At 41.7% G+C, this 16,925-nt stretch overlaps 1 protein-coding gene across 1 annotated transcript; it reads left to right on the top strand.

The window, feature by feature from the left end:
- Positions 1-2,361: 2,361 nt before the first annotated feature.
- PRELID3A (PRELI domain containing 3A) lies at positions 2,362-10,846 on the top strand. Its single transcript, XM_019473360.1, has 5 exons — positions 2,362-2,539; positions 2,972-3,061; positions 3,862-3,932; positions 4,027-4,129; positions 9,810-10,846. Exons 1-5 carry the CDS (start codon positions 2,402-2,404, stop codon positions 9,921-9,923), a joined length of 516 nt encoding a protein of 171 aa, XP_019328905.1. The 5' UTR covers positions 2,362-2,401; the 3' UTR covers positions 9,924-10,846.
- The last annotated feature ends 6,079 nt before the right edge of the window (positions 10,847-16,925 follow it).

The following is a 16,925-nucleotide window of genomic DNA, read 5'->3' as shown; positions in this document are numbered from 1 at the left end:
CTTCTGTTGGCGTTAAATCCTCCGGTGGGGGGTGGGGGGGTCTGGGGACGGTCCCCGGCGGTGCGTCAGCGCGCCCCCCGCTGCCGGTCCTTCGTCGCCTTAAGCTTTTCCCTGCGTGGTCGGACGCCGTGTGAGGGTTTCTCCCACCTCCTGCCGATTGCAGCGGGAAATACCATTCCAACAGGGCAGTGGTAGAGCTGGCCCGACAGCGTAATTGCTTGATAAAGATGTTGGCATTAAATGAAAAACATCTTACACGCTGTCAAAAAAAAAATCCCAAACTACTGACGTACTTGATGATATATTCCAAGAGATATGGACAGAGTGACTGTATTTTACCTTAGCTGTCAGATACTCTCACAGAGGTGCCTAGCAGACAGCCATTAAGTGATAGCTGAGTAAGTTTTCTTACCGTCAGTCCTTCTCTGCATTAAACGTATTTTGAACATGGCTGTGGCCATCCAACTCCATTTTGGTATAACGACGGAACAGTAGGCAAAAGCATCAACAGGTATGTAACACTTGCTCAAGCTATACCGGGGAGCTGACGTGGGGGACACGGCAGTTCCAGTGCAGCTCTTAAAATGCCACCGATAACTCATCTGCTACAGGTCTCTTAAAAATCTCGAAACTTGAAGAGCACCAGGGGTGATATAGTTCTTAAAATACTTACAAAATATCCCAGATGTGCAGCTTTAAACTTCTTTAATTACATTAACACAACCGAGTTCATTATGCTGACATAGGTGTTAGGTGTTCAACTTTAACCTTAATCTGGTATAAGTACGCAATAGCTTCTAATGTGAAATGGCAGGCAGAGGCTAGTAAAGGCTGCTTGTGTATGGCGTAACTTCTGAGTTTGAGATTAATGTCTGTCACTTGGGAGACACAAACTCGATCTTTATTTGGCATTTTCTCATTGAGATCTCTGTTGGAACGCCCCCATCTTATGGTGTAATGTGTGTGGGTGTAGGTGGTTCAGCTCAGGGGTTAATAAAATATCACTGTGCCTTATCAGATCTCTGACTCTTAAAATCCCTCAAGGACACTTAACAGAAATTTGACCTTTTCAGTTTGTGTATCTTCTGTTGATGATGTATAGTCACTGAAGATAACAAGGAATGGTCCTTCAGCTCTCCTGATATAGGAATTGAAGGCTCTCTTTTTCCTGCTCACACCAATAAAGCTGAAAGACCTTTTCTTACTCTTCTTGGAAAAAGAACTTATTTTTCCAAGCTCCTGTTTGTTCTGGCGGTGGTGTACTGTTGATGCCCTTCTGTATCGGTCTATTTTAAGACTAAAAGTAGTGTTCTTAAAAATCAAATCCATTGAGGGCCCTAAGTGCAACTCTTATGTACAAGTTGGCACCCCTAACCCTTCTTAAGTTAGATATCAATAGTTGAGTTTTTAAAGGTACCTTTAAAGGTTATAAACCTTTCATTCCAGATCTATCAGTTATTCTGAATATAGAAGTCATTGCTTCGGGACAGAATTTCTGTATTGGATCAAGTCCATGATTTATCTAGCCTCCTCTATTTCAGAAGAAGATACATGAAGTCCCACAACAAGAGCCTTGTGGACAGCCTGGCCTCCAGTAGTGGGGCTGCTCTGACCCCAGGAGTTTAAGATTATCAAAACTTGTTTCATAAAAACAGTTCTGTATTGAGAAGAGTGTCTATAAATGTAATTAATATATGGTAACAAGCTGCTGGAAGCAGTGTTATAGGTGCAGACTTAAGGCAGTGAGCTGATATGGTTTCTGAAAACCTGTTTTTTTATTTTGAACTTCCTGATTTTTTTTTTAGTTGAATTAAATTTCACTTTGCTTTTGTGCTGTAGGAAGAAATAGAAGCTAATGATTTCTTCTTTAGTTTATCTGGTGTGCTTAGAATTATAGAAGAATTTGTATTGGAGTGGACTTCTGGAGGTCATCTAGTCCAGCCTCCTTCTCAAAGCAGGGCTAACTTAAAGGTTAGGTCAGGTTGCTTTTCCGGTTGAGTTCTGAAGCGAATCGAGATTCAACAGTCTCTGTGGACAGCTACCCTGTCATTGTGGGTTTTTTGCACAGCTAATGGGAATGTCACTTGCAGCAATTTGTGACTGTTGCCCCTTGCCCTTATTTCTGTTAGACTTGGGTTAATAATTCCTTTCTTCACCCTGTAGAAAGGAATATTTTTTTTTTCTGTTTGTGTGTCAATACTTTCTTACTGCCTTTCCAAGCATCACTGTATTCTGAAGGGACTTTTGCGAGCTATGAAGTTGTACAGCATGTGCCATATTACGCAAGCTAGATCCCTGATTTAGTGTTGTCTGAATACTTGCAATTAAATACACAATAGTTACAAATATTGTCTCCTCTTCTTTTTACAGACACCCCTGGGATACAGTGATCAAAGCTGCTATGAGAAAGTACCCCAACCCAATGAATCCGTGTGTGGTAGGAGTAGATGTCCTCAACAGAAGCCTGGATAACCAGGGGAGGTTGCATAGTCACCGTCTTCTCAGCACAGAGTGGGGATTGCCAAGTATTGTAAAAGCGGTACGCTTTTACAGTCTTAATGGTTTATTAAGGGTGTGATGCATTTTTATGTCATCATCCGATTTGGAGCTGAATTCAAAGTAAAAGCTTAATTTATAGGAAATATCATCCACAAATATCACATAAGCTGTAATTAGCGTACTTTGTAGCAAGAATACGTTGTAGGCTTTAATATGCCTATAGTGTGTGTATAGCCTATACACAGCCTTCCAGACTGGTCTGTGTCATGCTATATGACTGATACAACCTACCAGGATGTAGTCTTGCCACTGATCACAGTGTTCTGGTATCCACAAATTACTTTGTATTTATTTGGGGTCACTAAGAACTTGACATTTATGCATTTCAGGTTTTTTGTTTGTTGAGGGTTTTTTTGTTTTGTTTTGTTTTAATTTTAGTACTTTTTAAATTTTTTTATTTCTTCACTTTCAGATTTTAGGAACAAGTAGAACTCTGACGTACATTGAGGAACATTCTGTGGTAGATCCAGTGGAAAAAAAGATGGAGCTTTGCTCAACTAATGTGAGTGGTAGCTTAAGAAGTTTCTGGTAATTAGTTCTGGAGATGAGATGTTTTACTCTTAACATTTTAGATTAGAAATGTGTTTGCATCTTTCATCCGGAGGCGGCAATTTCCATGTCTTAGTTGGCTCTCTTTTTTCCCCTCCTACTTCTTCCCACAAATAGGAAACTTTAAATACTCTGGCATCAAACATTTGTGATTCTGTTTTTAATGTAAGATTATTTCTCAGAATGGATGTAAAGTAGTCTGACTTTTAGATTAATAACTTGTTCTACATTACACTGCCATTTACAACAAAAGTTTTAATTTGAAATGCCTTTTTTCACAAAATGTAAATGAAATATTGTGCTGTATTTTGGTATCCTGGGAACTTGTAACTATCAGATTTAAAGTGGAGTTGTCTGTAGGAGAGCCTCATCTCTGTACAAGAGGCATTGCCTTTCCTGAGTCTTAATTTTCTGTACGCTCCAAATAGTGTTATGGTGGTCTTGGTCTTGAAGAGCCTCTCTGAATTGCATGCCATAAATCAGGTAAGACTCCACATTCAGAGAAAACAAATGGAAAGCTGTTTGTGCTTTGTACTGTGAATAGGAACTTAGATTGATATAATTAGATCTAGGATAGGAGAAGATGCATCACCCTTTATAGATCTTTTTATTGACTGTGTTCTGGGTTTTATATTCTGCGTACACTGCTTTGTCTCTGACATTAAATTGAGTGCTCTACTATTGAGTAGTGCTGTTGATAACAGAAAAATGAAAGGCGGGAAGTGAGGATTTCGGCTCTTTTTTCTTTTTAAGATTACTCTCACAAACTTGGTGTCTGTTGATGAGAGACTGGTTTACACACCTCATCCTGAAAACCCTGAAAAGTAAGTAAGGATATTTGTGTGCTTCTTTGTGTATAGGAGGCATTGTGTTAGTCCAATTCAGTTTAGGTATTAACATTTCTTTATTCTCTTACAGAACTGTGCTAACTCAAGAAGCAATTATTACTGTTAAAGGCATTAGCTTGAGCAGTTATCTGGAAAGCTTAATGGCAAACACAATATCTTCTAATGCCAGAAAGGTACATTTTTATTCTGTTTTCTCCCTCTCTCCCCCCACCCCTACCTTTCTTTTTGTTGAAACAGTAATTGTCAGTCATGTGTGCTGATACTATATTTAATATCTCTAAACTTTGTGCACAGTTTCAGCTGATTTTTTTGTAGGACCTCAGCAAGTAGAATATAATTTCCCAAAGGATGAAAAGGTTTCACTACTAAATCTTTGTTTTTCAACTAGAATTGCACATCAGAACAAACAAACTTCTGTGTGTATGCTACAGTTGCACATAGCATAGACATATTATTGGTTTTTGGGGTTTCTTTTTTCCAAAGCACCTTTCTAAACACTAACCTCCTATTTCCAGGAGTTAGTGCTAGTACTGAATATAACTTCCTTTTCAGCCTTTATAATTTGGATTTAGCAGTTAATGCTAGCATATTTTCTGTGCTGCTTTGTCAGTTGTTCCAGTTCCCATCCATTATTGAGCTGTCTCCTTGCCTTTGGCTGAAAGTAAGGTAGTGTAAGCAGAGGCATATTCTTTGAAGAGATGAAACTATACTGGCTTTTTAGGTAACACTACACCGACTTGTCTGTCTTGTGCTTGCTTTTTCTACTTGGCTTGCAGCCATGGAGCTGTACTTCAGCACGGGCAGAGCTACAGGAGTGCTTATTCTTGGGCACATTGTCTTATCCTTCTTTGGGGAAGGTGGGAAAGAACTGGGGTTGCTAGAGAAGCATGGGCATCACTGCCTAACAGCAGGATGAGCGCACCTGAAATTTGAGTTTGTGCTCTGCATTGCTGGAGAGGTTCAGCACAGTGGGAATCTGGCCCAGGTAACTCCTGATATACCAGAAAGCCTGTGCTTTGGCCAGCCCTTTGTCCTTGTGAGAGATCTTGCTTGACCAAGGCAGTGTAAGCCAACTTGATAGGAGGTATTGACCAACTAGATCAGAGAGGAGAAAGCCTCCTTTTCCTCCCTTCTGTGTGCTTCTCCAAAAATGAGAGGAAAACAGGTTAAAATCGGGGAATGGGGAAGGAGTGATGGGTAATGTCTAGGCACTGAAGAGTAACTTTAACTAGCTGAGTGCTCTCTGTGTTTGTGTGAAAGTCATAAATGGAACGTATTTCAGATAAATTACAATTCTGTTCTGATCCAGTTTCCATTTAGAAGTCTGTGTGGGGCATATATTCTTGAAAGAGAAGTCCAAACCCTGGCTCACAACCAAACTCAGTCTGACTCGGAGGTAGCAAAGCACTAGCTAGTTGGAATGGACAGATCAACTAGGCATGCTTAAAAGTGCTGGCTGAATTCTTCGTGACATCTGTCATGTTTGCATGTCTCTATTGAACTCGGAGAAAGAGTGTAAATATTCCTTGGTACCTATTCAGGTGCTGCTTGTGTGAGAGCTCGATTTCTTTTAGAGATTGTTCTTCTGTTCTGCCATTTTCAAGGAACACACTGGCTCACAAGCTTCTTGCAAATCAAAAAGACCTTCTTGTCTTGTGTGTTTCACTGAAGAGTCTCTTTAGAGATCTTGAACTTGGCAGGAATTTGTACTTGCTGTCCCCAGCCCTTTCTTTGCTAGCAGTAACCTACTCTGCTATTACTAGCTCTTCCCGCATGCTGTGCTGTGCGTCTGTGCTCTTAGCACCCCTTTTAAACGTCATGAAAGTTGCTGAAAAATGTTTTGTTGTTCTGAAGAAACAGGAAGTAAGTATTGAGATTGTGCTCTGAGGTAGAGGTGGCAGATGACGCATTATTCTTTTAAATGACGATGGAAAACTCATTTGCCATATGTTGTAAATCTTTTTTGTGTTACTCCAGGGGTGGGATGCTATTGAGTGGATAATTCAAAATTCTGAAAGCGCTCTAAGCTAGCAGTTCTCCACATCTACAGTTTGTACTAACTAGTGGTAATGCCAGCATTCTTCTTCTTGGTACAGCATTTCAGCTTTCTAGCAAATATGTGCATGGATTGTTGTCATGTGAATTTCATAAATTAACCTGCATGTATGTTTTATATACATTGCATACAGGAATGGCAAACAGGATCATTACACTGCAGTTGTAGAGAGTGAGAGTAGGTCAGATCTAGACTGGATTAATTAACCCGTGCTTATGCCACTGGACAGCCAACTTGCTGCAGCCATGTCTTGTGCCACACGTTATTGCTTATGGTTTGAAAGTGGAATGATGACTGCAGATAACTAGGCACGTGAATGGGTCCCTCTACCAAGTGTTTGGTCTGGTCCTGGTTTCTGTGATTTCAGTATGTAAAACTGGTACCTGAAGAAATTAATAAATTGGTGAATGACTGGAATTTGCATTATAAAAATGAAACAGAATTGTAGTCTTAGGATATAAAATTGATTTCTTGAAACAGATTGCATAACAGGGCTAATCTTTCTCATAGTGAAATTGTATTTGCTTTTCTTATGCCCAAGGAATCTTGTTGCCCTTCTGTGAACTTCTGTGGAAATCTGTACAAAGCTTGAAGCTGTCAGAATGTCAGACTGTTCGTGTTTTTCATTGGTCTTGTAGTTCTATTCATTTTGGTAGTGACGTGTCCCTTAAGTGATGTGACTATGAAAAAATCTGACTTCAAGGTTGAGAGAACTGAGTGTACTTGCCTCTGTGATACTTCTGCCCAGAGTGTTGTGCTTCCACTAGTCAGTTTGGCCTGTCTCTGTCATTCCTGTATTGGCTTCAACTAATAAGATTCCTTAAAAAAAGAAAAAATTCCATTATGCTGCTTCTCCTAGTTAAGAATGTAGGGGTTTTTTGCTTACTTTGAGATCAGTGTATGCCATGAGTGTTTGCTTTTATGTTCTCATTCACTAAGCTTTAAGAATGTAGGGGTTTTTTGCTTACTTTGAGATCAGTGTATGCCATGAGTGTTTGCTTTTATGTTCTCATTCCACTAAGCTTTTATGGCTGTTTTTCTGGAAAATGTCAACTACAAAGGCTCAGCATTTATCAGTCACTTAAGCTCTACCAACAAATCTTCATATGCAGCGTTTGGTCTACCAAACACGTCATACTGCTAACATATGCAATAAAGACTAATATAATATGCATGCCTGGTTATGAATGTGCTTGCTTAATGACTTACTACAGAATTTGTTGTACAGTGTGAAACTTTATAGACCAATCCTCTGTCAGATTTTTTTTTGGTAACTGGGTAGTTCTACAGTACTTGGAGGCTTTGCATCTGGTTAAAATTTTGTAACTTAATTTCCTGTGCAGAATATTCCTGAAATCTTCCTTGCCAATACCACGAATTTATTCTTAGCTGCAAAGTACAGCATATAGTGTATGCAGGTCTAAGGAAACGTGCAGACCTATGTAGTCTCAAAAGCTGAAGGAAATATCTTGGTGCTCCAGTTGAATGTCATGGATTTTTTTTTCTTCTTTATGTTATCTTATCTTAAAAACAAATATATCAACTAAAACACTATGACGTGGTTGTTTCATAGTCAGGGCCTGAAAAGAATCTCAGTATTTTTCTACTGAGCATTTTCTACGTCACAGGTGTTTGACTTTCTGACAAGTCATCTTTGTGCAATTAGACAAATATAACATGTAAGCTGTTGCTGTCTTACTCAGTTCTCTGTGCCTGTGTCACCTAAGAGAGGACATTTTAACCTGACTTTTAAATACCCCAATGTGTGCTTACTGAAAGATGATTCCCCCTCTCTGCCCCACTTTGTTCCTTACGGAGCACTCTACTCAGGTAGTTCATGGCTAGTTACAACTTGTTGCTATGCAGTAGCCTACTCCTGTCTGGGTGCTTTTACCCATGCTTTGCTGGTGTTCCCAGGTCTTGCACAGGATGTAGAGGCGGTGGAAGTTAGCACCTGCTGAAGCATGGTCGATTTGGTGCTCAAATGGAAGGAACACAGAAGTTGTTAAATCATATTCTTCTACGGACTTTTTTCAGCAACCCGTACTTAAACTGGACAATTTAAATCACGTTTTCTTGATTATTGCTGGTATTTTTTAAAGGCATATCTTGAACTAAGTTAACATAAAGATACTAGTTCTTGAGGTAATTCTGGATAGGGGTGAATCCCCCTTTCTGAGCTCTGGCCAAGAGTTGAACACTTTGTTGTGATACGTGGATAATTTTTCTCAGGTTAAGGACTGCCTGCCAGTGCAGACATAGCAATTAGTGTTTATTCTGTGAGTCCCTGTAATATGAAAAACCTGAAGAGAAACAGAGTCAGCCCTTCACTGAACTTAGTGAGGGTCTTGCGGTAAATATGTTCTTATTCATAGTAAAACTTTATTTCTTTTAATAGGTTACACTTTGCAGCCTGGAACTGGACTTTTAGTATTATTCCAGAGTAATGTTTCTAGCCTCCAAAAAAATTGTTCAAGAGTATGTGTGGGTCTTGTTTTGACGTTTGTGGGGGTTTTTTTAGGTTTTCAAAGCTGTTTATGCAGATTCTTGTTCATGCTTAGTCGTTTATAAAGGACAACAGCAGGTTCTGGACACTTTAAGAGGTTTTTGTTCACTTTATCACCTATAATGCACGCAACAAAAATAGTACATCAGAGTTCAGAACAACTCTGTGTGTGTGTGGAGGGCTGTTCCCTCCCTTTCCCTCAATCTCTGCAGAGGGCTTGGGCACTGACACTGGCTCTCCTGAAGACTTAGGACTTTTTCGGCTCAGACCCTTTATCTCCAGAACTCCTCTAGACTTGGCCAGAGCCATGTGGCTCTGAGTTACTGCTCTCCACTGTTTGTACTTCTTATTCTTAGTAGGGTAATAGAGGTGAATGTCTCTTGGCTTCTCTTTAAGGGAAAAAAGGCCAGGTGTTTTCCTGGTCTGATCCCGTCTGCTTGTTTTGGCAAACGCTGTCATTCTGAGATTGTGGAGCTCTAAAATCTTGCACTTTTGTTTAGTTAAAGTGCTTCTCTGTTTTCTTGGCTTCATTGTGCGGCTGGCTGCGTGTTCATCTTGTGGTCATTGGGGTGCAGCTGGTACAGGGTCTTCTTAAGGTAAAAGATTTTTGACATGCTTATTTTGCTGGATTCCCCAGCTCTTACTAAAGCATTGGCTGTCAACGCCTGGCTTTGAGGCACTCCCATTCTGAGAACTGAACAGAGAAAGACCGTACCTTGATATAAAATGTGCGACTGTAGTCTCTCAATTAGTCTGTTTTATATGCTGAAAAGTTGCTGTGTATGAATATAGACAGTGCGAGTCCATCCCTGAACTCTTGCTAGATATCAAATCAATTAGTTGCTACTTCAAAGAGCACTTGGAAGACTATCTTTCTTTGTCCTGGATCTTCTCAAAAACTGTCCATACAACTTGGTTAATGAATCTGAGAACAGTATCTAGACTTTGCCATAGATTTGCTGATATTCTTTGGGTGGTGGGAGAAGCAAACAGTATAAAAACAGCAATACTCTTACATAAGGGAACTTCACTGCTGAATTAGGCTTTTTGCCTACTGGGAGCTCACACCAATATTGCATTTACTTCTTGCTTATGGGTTAAGCAAATGCCTTTGCAGTGAAGTTTCCATAAGAACATGCTAAGAAGTTATCAATATAATCTGGTATCAAACTATGCAGGGCATGAAATTAATTTTAAAACAAGTCTCATGTCTGACAGAGGAAAAACTATAGAAACATGAGCAGTGGTGGTGTATCTGTCCTGATCCTAAATTCCAGTATTTTCCTGGCAGGGTCGGGATGCCCTGGAGTGGGTGATCAGCAAACTAAACACAGAATTGGAGGAGCTGAAGTCAACGCGTGAGGGCATGAAACCAGCCATGGCAGCAGCATCAACAGAACAATAAAACCAAAAATACCAAGTAACTGACAGAAAAATTTTATTCTGCAGACTGCTTTGTAGATCTCCCTTCCAAGGTTGATCTGCAGAGGTTTTATATATTTATAAGAATATTGGATCAGCGGAAAAGCAACCTCATCCATCACCTCCACAGCAGCTCCTGTTGCCTACTGAAGACTAAATTGACCTCCCGCAGATGCTCTTTTCATTTAACTAATTTATGTTTAACACTGGAAACAAAACATTTAGCACATTTAAAACTGCCTAAATGTGCCTTTTATAACAAAGATAGGGAGTATGTTATATTTACACCATCTCGGTTTTTCGTACTCAAACTTGAAAAGAACGCATGTGTCATATTAAGGGTTTTCCATGTGAACATTTGTTCTGTGAAGGGCTGATAGGTACTAGAGCACTGAATTTTGTCTGTTCTGTGATCTGATAGTGTCTTATGACCATTTAAAAGGAACTACATGAGTCAGAACATGATACTGTAGAATTAGATATCTATCTAGATAGATATCTAGATATCTATATAGATCACTCTCTCTCTCTCGATAGATAGATAGATAGATATCTAGATATCTATCTAGAGGATCATCCCAAAAAGCTAAAACCTGTGTGGTACTAACTTTTCTTACATTGTTTAAATGTGCTGCCTGAACATAACAGAACAACGCAGATACTTTACCTCTTAGATGTTTGTATCCGAACAAAGATAAAGTTTCTATTGATGTTAATAGCCTAAAACAGTTTTCAAATGGGGAGAAGGGTGTAATTTATTTTCATATTTATTAACTTGCCCTAGTTCCTCCCCTCCTTATGAGGAGAGGACTAGTAATTCCTGGAAGGTGCTGGAAAATACTTCTCTTATTTATCTCTAAGAAGGGTACTTGTAGGCTACTTGAATGAAGAGACTGTGCTGTTCCACTGGTCCTTGCTCTTCACATCATGTCTTAACTGAGGGAGAGACTGGTGCAATAACCAGAAGAGTTGAAATGAGAAATAAGCAGGACATTTGGAATCCAAATGGTAAGGTTTCATGAACATGTACTTTTCATGCCCTGAATGGAGAAAACATGGAGTACAAGAAAAACAAATGGACTGTCCTTTTTGAGTGCTTTCTAGTAACTACTGACTACCCGTGTAACCGAATTTTTTCAACACTTCTCTGCATTGGTACAAAATGGTTTCAGGATCATTTTAAATGCTTCTCATTATCTGGAAAAATACTCCAGTAACTACAGAAATTGCTTCCTATAAAACGTGCATAAATAGATATTGGTAACAGTCCTAGCCTTGTCTGATGTTCACAAAATTTTCATATTTGGTCCAGGTGTAGTATACGTTTCTTAGACAGCCCTCTGTTAGGGCATTTTTAACTTATTTTTTTGGTGTGCGCACAAAGTGAAATAAATGTTGCAAGGATGTTTACTCGTTCAAGTGACAAGCGTGTGTTTAGGAAGCTGTTAAAGAGCATGAGTAACTTCTAAAAAACTAGAAGAGTAAAATGTTGGTCACTGTTTTGATCTGGTGATTTTAAAGTGTCTGTAGCTTGAGGAAAATTTCAGTGTTCGTATTCTGGTTAGTTTGAAAGTGAACATTAATTTGGGTGTAACTGTAGTCTCACTAAATTACATGAGCCTAATGAATAAACTTCATTTAAAAAAATAGACGTATTAGTCGAAAGCAATTAAATGAGTAGCTAATATTTACATTGCTCTTTTTATATGGACCTAAAGCCTTTCTTATTTTGGAACAGAAACTTGGAGCTTAAAGGCTGATAGCAACCCCTTTCCGGAAGATACGCTGGATAGCTTTGGTGCAGGTCAGTTGTGCTTCTCAGAGGAGTGATGCCACTTCCTGGCTAAAGAATGCAGAAGATGATGTTCTAGCTCCTGGTGACATTCTGCTAGGAAGGGGAGTGCAGCTATGGCAGAGCTCTGTGAACGAAAGGACAAGATGAGTAAGTGTGTGTGTGTGGAAGTCTGTACTAGAGCATTTCCGTACATGCCTACTGGAGATGATGAAAACAACTGTCGGGGGGGGTAGAAAAGTCTTTGGAGAAGTTCATGTATTTCTTCGGTTTGGAAGAAAAATTGTCTAAAGCCGCTTCTTGCATCAGATTTGAAATAATTGCTGTTATTAGTGTTAAGACAACACTATTATTAGTATCAGCTGACTGACTTGTGTACAGCACCTTCCAGTCACTGGTGTCCCAGAAAGTCACCACAGGCTCCTATATTCTGTCTAGGGCTGAACTCCTCTGCCACACCGTAGGGTCAGTACCAGTTACACATCAGTTTTCTGGATTACTTTCTTTGCACTTTGTTTCCTTCTTCCAGAAACAAATCCTTATCTGCCTGTCTTGCAGCATCTCCTTTCTGTTTCATTTCCCACTGTTTTTGGGCTGCTTCCTCTGCACGTTTCGTGCTACTTGGGAACTATATGGCTAGATGCTTGGTTTTCCGATCTGTCTGCTGCTCCACTTGCTACGGATCAGCACCTTGCCTGCTTGTGCTCAGTCCTCTTCTGCTTTTCTCTAGGCTAAATGTGAGTGGGGAAGCTTTGGGTTGGAAAAAGACTAATTTCTTCCAGAGGCCAGTTCTGTCACCCAGCTGCCTCTCTTTGCTGCCGGACAGTGCTGCTGCTTCTTACCTTGTCTTTGGGGTAGGTGACACTCCTGCACCTCTGGGCTTATCGATCTTCCCATGGTTGCTCATTTTGCCAGGGCGTACAAAGGACCTTGCAGGCAGCGGTCACGCTGGGACCAAGTACGCACCAGTGTTTAGCAGGTGAAGTGATTCTTAATTTCCTGTAAGCTTTCCTGGACATTTTCACTCTTCTGCTTTCTGCCCGTCTAGTTTGCATATGGGGCTCCCACCCTTCTTCTCCCTTGTGAAGACCATGTGACTCTTCTCCGTGGGATCTGATGGGATCTGTAGCTGGGTGTTCAGCCCTGCTGTGCATAACACAGTTTTTGAGGCATTCCATTTCCACTCCAGTTCTGTCGCTGTTACAGTCTGACTTGACCCTTGGGGCAAAAAAACCCCTGCCTTTGGAATTGCTTATCTTGGTCCTTCCCTACGGAAACTTCCCCATCTTTTCTTTATTTACTGGAAATGGCTAAAAAAATATTTCTGAAGTCAGTCTTATGTCACGTGCATTGACTTGAGGTGTCTGTCAAAGACAGAAAGCCACATGTGAGGGAAAGTGGCCGGCTGCTTGTGGGAGCCGGGGGGGTGTAGCTTTTTGGATTGGTGCAGAAACAGCCGGGTACATAGGAGGAAAAAAGTTTATAAAGCACAAATGGCATTAAGTCAACACTCATTAACTTGGAAGGATCTTGAAGCGCTGGGGACCAAGCAGAAGAAAGCTCAGCACTTGTAACCATGCTGATTAATGGGTCGCAAGTGCCATTTTGAATAAGAATTCTGCACTTTGAGAGTTGAAAATAGAATTAAAGTAGAGTTTTGTGTGTTGGGGGAGGGAGGGTGTTCGCTGCTGTTGTTCAAGCCGCTGAGGCTTGCAGTTCAGTGTTTCTCAGCCATGAGGTTGCAGTTCAAGGGAAAGGGAGTGGGGAGGTATTGGGGGGGGGTAGTTTGGTTTTAAGAATTTAGTGCCAGTGTATCAAGTCTCCAGACTGGTTAGAAGTGTGGCTGCTCACCCTGCCCAGTAACTACAGCTCCGTCGCACACGCCTGCTGTGGAAGGATGGAGCTGGGGATAGCTGGTTCCTGACCACGGGGAAACAGTGAGGGAAGATGGCAGCAGTGGTTCCCAGAGCTTGCCAAACTGGGCATGTTAGCTCTTGGCCCTAAAGGATTTTAAGATGTTGAAGATACCAAACTTGAGGTAAACTGGTTTCTGGTTGATGCCTGGTTTTTGTGCTAGTGCGGACAGGCTCATGTTAGCAACAAAAGGCGTTAACTTAAAACAGTGTAATCAAATGGTTGTGTGTGTAATCGGTTTTGTGTAGACGATCCTTTTTTTTTTTTTTTCCTTTCCTTTTTTTTCTGACTTGCCCTTGCGCCAGTGTGAGTCCTCCATGCTCCCCCACACTTCTCACTTCTTTTCCCCCATCAGGTCAGCAGGCACGATGGGGGAAGGGTCATATTTGTTGGGAAGCGGGCAACCCTAGTGTAAGTTGCAGTATTCTTGAAAGACTTGCTTAACGCAGGTAAAGGCACTGAACTGCAGCACTTAGCATGTATCAGGAATTGATGTATAGCACATATCAGGCATTGATGTATGTGATGATGTAATAAAGTAGCACCGAGTAAGATGACCAGTGACATTCCTTGATGTGCCACTTTTCATTTAAACCTTCAGGTGGAGCAGTGTGTAACAGCTTTCCTATTCTTGCATCTTCCTAGATTGTAAGCTGTGAAGGGCAGGATTCTGTAAAGTGTCTATGTACACTATGGTGCTATCTTAAATAAATGACATCCTCAGTTTAAAAAAAACCACTTCTGGGTGTAACTGCTGTAATAGGAAATGGGCTGTCCGTTTTCAGAGAAGGCTGCAGAAAAATTATTCGCGTTAGTCTGTGCTGGGTAAGCAGCAGGACCCAGTACCAGGCTCCCTGGAGCTCACTGTAAGCCACACATCCTACTGGTCAAAAGCTCTGCGGGGGTCCTCTGTGCCTGAACTGGTAACTCCACTTGGGTCTGGCAGCTGCTTCATTTTGTAGTAGAACAGGAGAGGGCCCTCTGAAAAGATTAGCCTTCACTTGTAAATAAGACCTTATTTATCTAATAAACTATCTTCTTGGCCCGCTAACACTACTTGCCACCGGTCAGAATCATGCAGGTTATGGGCTAGCCTTTTAATCGCAGCTCCAGGAAGCAGGTCATGCTTTCGCTACAAATTTGTTCAATGAAAAGGCATTTTTGTGAAGCACAAGCCCTGTCCTCTTAATTTTTCCACAGCTGAGGTGATTGAGGTATGACTCTCATTTTATTGGAAGGCACCTGCAAGTCAAATCATCCATAAGGGCTCCTAATTTGGGGCCCTGCTGGTACAATACTTCCCCTTCTTACTCTTCCGTAATTTTGTTTCTAACCTAGTTAAAGTCTGCAGCAGCTAAGGTTCAGGGCTCTACCTGACCAAACAAATGTGGAACATGCCCTTACTAGCTGCGTTGTGTAAGAAATGACACTCACCGTCTTTACAGTTAGCTCAAGAAAGCGAGCGCAATGCATTGTCATTTTAAAGAACTTTTTATTAGTAATGCATAAACAAGGACTTGCATTTCAGTACCACATAACATGAAAACAAGCAGAAGACAATTCTATTGCCTTTCTCTGTTAGAGCTAATGCCCCGGGTGTACCTGCAGCCGCACAGGCGGTACATGCGCAGTGACAGCACAGAAGCAGAAGTTCAAAGGGGAAGGGTTTGTGCTTTGGGCCTGTTACTCTCCAAAAAGTGCATCCCCTGTTTGGGATTTTCTTTTTTTCCTTTATTAAAGGAGGGGGTTGGGGAGGGGGAACCAGCTTTAACAGAAATACAGCTCAAATACACTCCTCATCATATCTTCGTTTTGCTTTCTAATTCACAGGTAATGTAACCACCAGCCCCTTCAATAGAAACATGCCCATCCTAAATGTCTAAGCCAAAGTTGGGCCTTGGCCTCTACCTGTCCTGTAAGCTGGGCCATGAGAATGCAGCCTCTCTGTATATATACACACAGTCAACTTAACCGGTGCTTATTTCCACCAAACTTTGGAAGCCAACCTCCCGCAGAAGTTGCATCAACTCATGCCCGCATCCTTTAATTCTAGATTTAGCAGCCCCTGAAATCCAATTTAACAATCCCACACCGCAATGTTTGGCCTACAGCCTACCCTGCAAAAGCCGAAGCGTTGCTGGCTCCCGCTGTTAAGCACTGACATGACTCTGGTGACAGAAACGCAGGGAGGACCCGTAGCTTAATGTAAACGCTACAACTGCGTGGGAGGCACTAAGAATGTATTTTTTCATACTGGATGCTCACGTTATTGCACTTGCAGGGTTTTTGTAATTAAATGGGTCAATAATCAAACAGATCTTTTCCAGCTGTGACTGTACATGAAGTAGCTTGGCACCTCGAAAGACTATCTGCTTGAAAATGTAGGTTTTTATTAGCTATAGAAAGGACTATTCCAAATGGCTTCCTCTGGAACTGTTCCACAAAAACCGTCTCGATGACCTTTGCAGACTGCAGCGGCTTCCGTCGCTATTTCGGGACACAGAGCCCGCCTGGGTACGCTACCTGCGTACCTGACACTCGATTCAGCCAGGCCCTGCCACTGCAAAACAGCCCGACCAGAGAAGAAACTGAAAAGCTACTGAGCTGCAGTTTAGTGCAAAGAGACAAGCAAAGCTACCGCCACATAAAACTTGCTGTGTCTGTCTGACAACTGTTTAGCTCCATCTCCTGATTCTGCCCTATGACATTCATTGAGTGCAGACCACCATGGTAAAATTCATTCACCATGGTAAAATTCATTCACAAATCTTTGCTTGTCAAGGTGGTGTAAAGTTTCAACTCTCTGGAATTCAGTGCTAATTGCTTTCAAGTACCGAAAGCTGATGGAAGCTTGCAGTGCAGGATCCTATTGGCTCTGACACTGAGCCCTCACCTCTTTACCAGCACCTCGCAAAATTCTTTAAACAGTTGTAACCACTTTGTAGTCCCTGTTTTTGCAGATGGGGACCTGGGGCACGGACAGGCTCACAGCTTGTGCCAGGTAAACTGAGCAACGGGACCAGCTCTGGGATTTTTCAGCATCAAGCCGAGAACGCGGGGAGGGCCACGGGCTCCCTCTGCTCTGGGCTGCCGGAGCTTGTGGGTGCCACTCAGTGCCCACCCCTCGTAAACGGCAGCTGGCAGCGGCTCTCCCAGCGGGATTTTTTTTTTCTGGTCTGGGATTTTTCAGCATCAAGAACGCGGGGAGGGCCACGGGCTCCCTCTGCTCTGGGCTGCCGGAGCTTGTGGGTGCCACTCAGTGCCCACCCCTCGTAGAAG

This window comes from Aptenodytes forsteri, unplaced genomic scaffold, assembly GCF_000699145.1.
Source record: "Aptenodytes forsteri isolate BGI_AS27 unplaced genomic scaffold, ASM69914v1 Scaffold229, whole genome shotgun sequence".
Taxonomy (NCBI): Eukaryota; Metazoa; Chordata; class Aves; order Sphenisciformes; family Spheniscidae; genus Aptenodytes; species Aptenodytes forsteri.
Note: the sequence above shows the minus strand (reverse complement) of the source record. Positions and strands in the feature narration are given on the sequence as shown.